Raw genomic sequence first — 8,822 nt, forward strand, 5'->3', positions numbered from 1 at the left:
TGTTTTACGTTAGAGTAGGGGGGGTAGCTGGAGGTAAAGCCAAAGCGGATTCCAAACTCGTATTTTCCACTAAGGAGGATGTGGCACATGCAGACTCGCTGTGTCCACCGACTGAGGTACGTTAGCTCTTACTTTTCTAGCCTCAGAGTGTGAGAGGATGGATGGACACTGCATCGTCTCGCGGCTTCACCCCCCTTCCTCCCTCCCGGGCCTGGGGGCCACCAACTTGAATCACCTACTGACGAGCCGCAGTACGGCGTTAACGTTTATACCTGTGTGAAGGACGGCATGGCCAAAATGCGCCTCATCTGCAACAAGCTGGAACCCCGCGCGCAGATCTGGTCGCAGCTTCTGCGCCGCGTTGTCACGCAAATGCTGGACTTAGGAGGAGAGCTGTCATCAGCCCGCATCTTTGATGTCGATGTTTGCAGCTCGTTCCAGCTTGAGCGTTCAGTGCCCCATCTCGCGGGCAACAGCATGGATCAAGACGTCTGCATCCATCATCTGGTCTCACGGACGGCATCCCGCCTAGGCTCGAGCGTGGCAATATGCTCATGGGACGGGTCCATGACCTACCAGGAGCTAGAAATGGCTTCGGACATCTGGAGCCGGACGCTGCTGGGTAATCTCCGTCTCCCGCCGGGCACAGCCGTTCTGCATTGCGTTGACGCATCCAAGTGGGCAGTAGTGGCGTGGCTGAGCATCGTCAAGGCAGGTCTCGTGTGCGTACCTCAAGATACCAGCACGCCCATCCCAAGGCTTCAACGCATTGCGCGAAGCGTCAATGCAAAGCTTGTTCTCTGCGACGAACATCGAGTGTCGCGATATCGGGGTTTGGTCGACAAGGTCGGGAGCTGGTGCATTCTCAACGCCGCAAGCCAGTCCGAGCTTGACGCCATCGAGCCCAGGTATTTCCCCTCGGCCAGAGACGTGGCCGTCATAGTCTTCACCTCGGGATCCACGGGCACACCCAAGGGTGTTGTGCAAGACCACGGTGCCCTTGCCAGGGGTATACTGCTAGCCGCCAACGCCCTCGGCATCAACCAGCAGACACGGCTCCTGCAGTTCTCGTCACTCTCATTTGACCTGAGCATCGGCGAGATGTTTATGCCCCTGGCCACTGGGGGCTGTGTCTGTATCCCAAACCCTGCGCAGAAGCTCCGCAAATTAAACGAGAGCATCGCCCAGTTGCAGGTCACCGACGCCATCCTCACCCCCACGGTGGCCGCCAACCTTTGCCTCGACAAGATACCCAGCCTGCACACGCTGTCACTTGGCGGAGAGCTGGCGCCGTTGGAACTATGCGAGAGACTGATGGCTGGGCTGACGCTCAACAATATCTACGGGTCAACTGAGGGCGCTGTCTGGGATGCCGTGGCCAAAATGTCTCGAGCGAACCCAAACCCGAGAAACATCGGCCTACCCATCGGTTCTCACCTTTGGATAACGCACCCGGACAACTTTGGGCATCTCTCACCGCCAGGCGTGCCGGGTGAGGTGTGCGTCCAAGGCCCCGACATCTCTCGTGGTTACCTGAACATGGCAGAGATGACCAAAGACCGGTTCAAAGATGGGTCCAGGTGGCTCCCTGACGCTGTCAACGACTACGGGAATGATGGTTTCCGAACCTTGTATAGGACTGGCGACCTGGGCAAGTTTATGCCAAATGGAACCATCGAACTCCTTGGCCGGCGGGACCGGCAGATGAAATTTAACGGTCAGAGATTCGAGCTAGGCGAAGTAGAAGCCTGTCTGAAGCGGCACGTGACAAAGGGGTCGCACGTTCACGTCAACACGCTTAAGGTGGGCAACAAGCAGCAGCTCGTAGCATACTTGTCGGCGGGCAGTGAGTTGGTACTGACAGAAGAGCGCGCCCAGGCGTGGGTTCGCGCCGCAGCCGGGGAGCTTCTAGACTTTATGGTGCCCAAGACGGTCGTGCCGCTACAACAGTTCCCCCTGACTGTCACGGGCAAGATTGACGGGCAGAAGCTCACCAGGATGGGCCAGGATTTTATATCCCAAAGAAGGGCGACGGACAACGGGCATGCTGTTGGGCCTGGACACGGTAATACGCGGATCCAGGTGGAACCGATGGACTCGATGACTGCCGTCGCTCGAAGGGGGATTTGCAACTACCTCGAGGATGTCAAAGGCATTGGCTCGGCAACGCTACGAGATAATTTTCTCCTCTCTGATGTAGGCATTGATTCCATGGATGCTCCGGCTCTTGCCGAAAGAATCAGCAACTTGGTGGCAGGCCATGTGCCCCCATCAGCCTTCTTGAAGTTCAACGTCAGCGTAGGCGACGTGGTTGAGGCCGTCGTCGAGCAAGGAGGATGCCTCCTCGGACGGCGACACCTCGGGGCAGACGGCATGGCTTGTGAGATAGAATATTGGAAAAGCGAGCTGAAGCAGCGGGCGCTCGACTCGGAACCTCGAATGGCAATGGACACCGCCGCGGCCCATATCTTGGGTGCCAACTACCTGGGCCAGAGCCAAGGCAAGCTCGTCCTCGTCACCGGTGCGACGGGCTTTCTGGGCCATGAAATCCTTCGCCAGCTGCTGGCGCATCCCAGTGGCATCAAGGTCGTTGCCCTTGTGCGCGGCGACGACCCCGAAGCTGTTCTGCAGACCATCGTCGAGGCCGCCCGGCAAAAGTCGTGGTGGAAAATTGGCTACTCTCGTCGCCTCCGCATATGGCTGGGTGACTTGTCCAAGCCGCGCCTGGGCCTCGGCCACCAACAATGGATGGCGCTCTTCAGCGGCTTTGACCACATTGTCCACAACGGCGCCACGGTCAACTGGGGTCTTGACTACGACTCGCTCCGGAGTGTCAACGTCGCAAGCACCCACCAGCTTCTATGTGGACTGGGCCAGCCTCGGAGCACCCCGCGGCTCCTATTCGTCTCGGGCGGTTACATCTCTCCCGCCGACGAGACCGTCGCGGAGCTGCTCCACAAGGCCAGCGGCATGACGGGGTACGAACAGACCAAGCTCGTCTGTGAAGCCCTCATAGAGCATTTCAATGCCGACTGGGTAAGAGACTCGCGTTTCGCGGCGATTCTCAAGCCTGGTTTCATCATAGGCTCGACGACGGATGGCGTGACGCGCGAGACAGACGCCATCTGGCGTTTCGTCAAGGCCTGCGTCGACGTTGGCTTCTACAGCGACCTCGATGCCCAAAGATGGGTCTCGGTGGCTGGCGTCGACCAGGTGGCCAAGCTAGTTCTCGATTCCATTTTCAGCGCCGGCAACAGCCGTGGCCGTGGGCGCCCTGCAATGCAAAAGGTGCTCAATGGATTTCTGCTTCAGGACATGTGGACAACTCTTGTACGGTTGGGGCTCGACCTCGAGCCTCTGCAGCACGAGCGATGGCTCAAAGCCATGATGGACCAGATTAGTGAGCAAGGTGCGGCACATCCACTATACCCCTTGACAGAATGGCTGCACGACAACGGTGGCTTCTTGGCTAGTGATCGACCAGTTGCTACACAGAGTGTAGACGGCATCTCACCTTTGGCAGCCCTATTCCAGAGTCTAGACTATCTAATTGGTTCTGGATTCATCTCTACACCAATTGTCAAGCTAACGCGAGATCGTCTGTAGTTTCATGCTTATTCCTTAAGGAACGAAGTTCCGCTATACCTCTTATAGAGCCCTCCGCGTAAGTGGGATCATAGGTAGGTGATCCTGGAATCTCGGCGGGGCGACGGCCGGATGGGCGAGCTTCTGCTTCTTTGGTGTATAGTTGTCCACGTAGTCTTCTATCTTACGTGGAGCTAAAGACGCGTGGCCTTTTCGTAGGCTAGGAGTTCGTTGGACTGTCCGTGGGCCTTTTGCGAGAACCATGCTTGAACTGCTGAGGAGCTGTGTGCTGGCTGGAAACAGCGCCGACGACACGCAATCGCTGAACTCCAGCCTCCCGTATCAACCAACCCCTTCTTCTGTAGTAGCCGTGTCCTGCAACATAGATTCCAGTTAGCCAAATACTCGTATATGCGCTACCCTGATTGAGGGACTAAATATTCCCTCGGTGCTTCACGTATATCAAGGAGCGCAACGGCAAAATCGTAAAGGAACTCTTTGGTAGCTCCTTCACCTCTGCGAGGTGAGCGACTAGTGTGGCTTCTCATAGTGATGTAAAAATCCACAAGAGTTTCCTTGTTATCGATTGTTCTAGGGTGTTGTCATATGTAAAGTGAATGACGGGTTCAATAAAGCGCACCGCGCTTGCCATCACTTGCTTTTAACGACGATCTCCCTAGATGCTTCCCTTCTTTTCGTCGGCCGTACGAGCATGTCAGCTATATGTTATCATATATATCTCGTCGTTCCTTAAGGCCATAATACAAAAGGCAAGAATTGCCTTATATCCCTTATAAGTCAATAAGCGTGTCCCATCCGCACGTTTTTACCCGTCGGTTATGCAATGGTTGCCCCCCATCCACCATCAGGGCCTATATAGCACCCGCGCCCGCTACTCAAAGCGCTGATCGGCGACACTTAGCGCCTGGCCCTTGCACATCTCGTAGTAAACACCTCTTTTCGCAAATAGCTCTACATGACAGCCGGCTTCGACGATCTTCCCAGCATGGAAAACAAAGACGCAATGCGCATCCTGGATGGTACTCAATCTATGGGCAACAGCGATAGTAGTTGTAGTGCCATCCTTGGCAGCCTCGCGTAGGGCAGCTTGCATAACCTTCTCGCTCTCGGTGTCTAAAGCACTTGTCGCCTCATCCAGCAGCAGAATCCCCGGGTCCCGGATCAGAGCACGAGCAATGGCAATCCGCTGGCGCTGGCCCCCAGAAAGTTTGGCACCCCGAGAGGCAACGTCAGTTCCAAGCCCTTGGGGCAATGATAAGACGAAATCTAATATGTTTGCGGCTTTGCAGGCTTGTTCTATTTGTGAGTCAGTCGCTTCCTTGGATTCGGCCAGACCCATAGCGATATTCTCGCGGATGCTGCCTTGATACAGTACTGGCTCCTGCTGAACTAGGGCTAAGCGGCGGCGATGTTCTTTTGGGTTCATATCGTGGATTGGCTTATTATCGGCTGCGATATAGCCGGACGTTGGGTCATAAAAGCGGCAGAGGAGATTGATCATGGTGGACTTGCCGCATCCTGATGGACCGACAAAGGCGATAAATTTGCCCGGTGGAATGTGGACGTTAACGCCGGCAATAACGTTGGACCAGGGTCGTGAAGGATAGGCGAAGACGAGCTCCATACAATCGACAGCAACCACTCCGGTACCTTGTGGGGAGTTGTTCAACGGAGGTACATCATCTGAAAAGGAATTGTCAATAGCCGGAACTCGCTGCCGCAGCCAGAAGATATAGTTGGCCGAGTTTGTCGCTTTTGTAATGCTGGTCGTATACTGGAAGAATGCAGCTGCGTTCTCGCCCCCAAGCACGACGGCGATGAAGACGATGAAGAACTGTTCATTAGTGTACTCGCCAGTGGACACGAGCTTTCCACCGTACCAAAACCCTAGAGCCATGGACAGCAAGTTGACGGATTGTGTCAAGGCATACCAGGACATTGTACGAGTCAGTGCCTTCACCGATTGCTCCGCTACAAAATCTAGCCTCTCGCGGTACAATTCGAGCATCTTGTTCTCAAGCGTAAGAGAGGCTACCGTGCGGATAGCCGAAATTGCTTCTGCTGCGATCGCGGCACTGCTAGCGAAGCGCGCTGCGGTAGCTGCTTCCAGCTTGTATTCGAGACGAATGCGCAAGTAGCCACCGAGGAGCCACGGAGGGAGTGCAGCAAACACACAGACAAGGCCGAGTTTCCAACCGTAAGCGATGCCCAAGACGGAAACGACAACAATCGTGACGATGTTGATCAGAATTAGCCCCGAGTTTATACCTAGTAGCTCGTTGAGGTTCGAGGCATGAGTCACTAGTCGAGCGCAGATTGCGCCGGTACTATTGTGTTCCAAATCGAAGAACGCTGTCTCTTGTTTCATCGTGTTCTTAAAGAGTTCGCGGCGATACCTCTTGCTTACTTTCTATGCGTTGCGATCAGGATCGAATGTGTAATGGCGAGGGGTTGATAATCAGGATTGATCACGACACCGAATGGAATCGACTCACCTGAATGATGATGTTGGCCAACCATCCCAGGGCGAAGTAGAGGAACAAGTTGACGAGGGCGACGATGAACAGCATTAGGGCCAAGATATTGCCGCGCCGAATCGCCTCACTGCCGCTCGTCTGAAACACTTGGAGCGCCCGGGCGAAAATGACAGCTTGCGCCGGGAAAGTACCACCTGCAGAGAGTTAGGTATGGCAGCTGCTGGAGAGCTGCCACTTACCTCCTAGAACACACAAGAAGCCGAATACGGCGTACAAGCCCCACAGATTTCGCTGCTCCTTTACCAGTACTGATAAACAACGAATGAGGCTGTATCCCATGGTCTCAGACGCACATGGCCGAGTCGTGTCCTCGACCGATTCTGCGCACAGGCTCCTCCTGTGTTGCACCGGCAGCGCCGTGGCCGGGTTTGTGTCGCTCTTTACCTGATCCCATCCGTGATCCGAGTGGAGTTGCTCTTCAGCCTTGTCTTTTGACTTCTCCAGATCCTGCGCCCGGATAAGTCTCGCATAAGCACCGTCTCGGGCGAGAAGTTCATGGTGCGTGCCTTGCTCGATGATTGTCCCGGCGGACATGACGGCGATGTGGTCCGCTTTCTGCACGGTGGACAACTTGTGCGCGACGGTGATTGTGGTCCGGCTAGCACAGGCGCGATCTAGCGCAGTCTGGACAATATTCTCCGCCTTTGGGTCGAGAGCGCTCGTCGCTTCATCTAGCAACAGAACCAATGGCTGAGAGACGATGCTGCGTGCGATAGCGATACGTTGTTTTTGGCCGCCGGAGAGCAGCCGTGCACGTTCACCGATCGGGGTAAGGTATTTCTTAGGCAACGACTCAATGAACTCGTGCGCAAATGCGCTCTGACAAGCTTCCTTCACAAGAGCAAATTTCTCCTCGTACGAAGCGTCTGCGTGCTGCGTTCCTTCTAGGCCGTAAGCGACATTATCGAAGATTGTCCCGCTAAAGACAACCGGCTCCTGCTGTACGAGGCGGATATTCGTGCGCAGCCAGGCAATATTAAGGTCTTGGAGGTCCAGGCCATCAAACAAAATCACACCGACTGCCGGATCGTACCAGCGTTCTAGTAGGCTGATGATTGTGCTCTTCCCTGAACCACTCGCACCGACCAGGGCTGTAGTCTTACCAGCGGGGACGATTAGATTCAGGCCATTTAGGACCTTTATGTCCGGACGAGACGGGTAGGAGAACCGGATAGCTTTTAGTTCGATTCCGCCAACACTTTTCTCCAGTGTCAGCCCTGCGGGCGATAGCGGATCGATGACGGATTTGGTGTCGATAATGCGAAAGAGTTCCTCAGCGGCAGCGGCAGCTTTGGTGATTGTAATGATCTGGGGCGAGATCTGAGTGAGTGATGTGGCGGCAAGAACTACCGCGAAAATGACGCTTCAGAGAGAAGGCATTAGGAGCTATCGTTAGGCATAAAGAAGGGCGCAACGACATACGTTACAATGTCGCCCGGCTCATCCACTTCGCCATGAGCGAACATCCTCACACCCTGCCAGAAGGCAAGACCGTAACCGGAGTATACGGAGAAAAACTCGGTAGAGAATAGCACACCATAATTAGGCGACTTCTTCATGCCTACGCGCTCCATTTCGGCAAGGAGATCTTCGTAACGGTTCGCCATGGTCCGTTGTAACCAAAAAGCATGAACCGTGGTGATGCTAGAGAAGACGCCCTCCGTAAGCAGGCTACCGCGAGAAAGGGTATCTGTCAGCTCGTCCTCGTTCTTGACTTCAATGGCCATGCAAACTCCCGTGACGATGATGATGACCGGGACGACGCAGACGGTGATGAGCGTGAGCTTCCACTGCGACGTAAAAGCGACTATAAAAGCTGCCACGAAGGTAGAGCAACTTTGTACAAAGACGGATAGTCTTTCCGATATGCCAGTCGTGACAAGATTGCCGTTCGTGGTGACTTTAACAGAAGGTGCCCCGGCTTCTTCTATATCGAAGTAGCTTATATTTTTGCGCAGGAGACTTTGCAGAAAATCCAGTCGCAATGCTTTCGTAGTCCGTATAGCCGCTATTGATACACAGATGGTGTGGATGTAGACGAGGGAGAATTTTGCGACGAACAAGTATACGAAGTAGAGGCTGGGCCCGGATGTTACGCTACTTGTCCTGCTCCACGATGCCTGGATTTGCAGATGACTTACGAGTATCTCGAAACCTCGCTCATGTATTCGTCAGAACTAGCAGTACCAGTGGCAAATTTGTTGAACGTCGTAACGAACTTGCCAAATACCACATTCATCAAAGGAAGCGCCGAACCAGCCGCGGCGGCGGCGGCGAAGGCTATCGAGAACAGAACCCAACTAGCTTTATCGGCATAACTGAATATGCGCACGTAACTCTTGAAGCCGGATGATTTTGCTCTGTCTGGCACCGTGGGATACCCTGCTGTTCGTCATGGCGGGCAATGCAAACGTAATCGTGGGAAAATGGGAAAGGAAAGCTCACCTACCACGCCGCGTTGGCCAGTGTCGTTTTCACTTTGCAAAACCTGACCTAGGAAAATGCCTCATGCGTCCATACCGGGAGAAGGACAGGCCGTCGGCGAGTTTTTGCTGGATTAGTCAGCACAATCCGGCATGACATTCAGAGACAATGAACCCTGCGCGGCGACTTGTTGGTGCTCGACTCTGTACTGTCAACCTTGTCAGCCGTTGGGACTTATTGTCAGAGGTTAAGGTT

General features: G+C 54.6%; 2 protein-coding genes across 2 annotated transcripts; one reads left to right on the forward strand and one right to left on the reverse strand.

Annotated features, from left to right (window-relative positions):
- Positions 1-297: 297 nt before the first annotated feature.
- On the forward strand, positions 298-3,606 carry JDV02_004644 (putative NRPS-like protein biosynthetic cluster; the record flags this gene model as incomplete). The annotated part of the gene is made up of 1 exon (XM_047985875.1): positions 298-3,606. The coding sequence occupies one exon, from the start codon at positions 298-300 to the stop codon at positions 3,604-3,606; it is 3,309 nt and encodes a 1,102-aa protein (XP_047841852.1).
- Positions 3,607-4,477: 871 nt separating this feature from the next.
- Positions 4,478-7,927, reverse strand: JDV02_004645 (uncharacterized protein; the record flags this gene model as incomplete). The annotated part of the gene is made up of 4 exons (XM_047985876.1): positions 7,566-7,927; positions 6,323-7,506; positions 6,102-6,277; positions 4,478-6,016 (listed from the first exon to the last, which is right to left on the reverse strand). Exons 1-4 carry the CDS (start codon positions 7,868-7,870, stop codon positions 4,478-4,480), a joined length of 3,204 nt encoding a protein of 1,067 aa, XP_047841853.1. The 5' UTR covers positions 7,871-7,927.
- Between the last annotated feature and the right edge of the window lie 895 nt (positions 7,928-8,822).

Source organism: Purpureocillium takamizusanense, chromosome 3 (assembly GCF_022605165.1).
Source record: "Purpureocillium takamizusanense chromosome 3, complete sequence".
NCBI classification, from domain to species: Eukaryota; Fungi; Ascomycota; class Sordariomycetes; order Hypocreales; family Ophiocordycipitaceae; genus Purpureocillium; species Purpureocillium takamizusanense.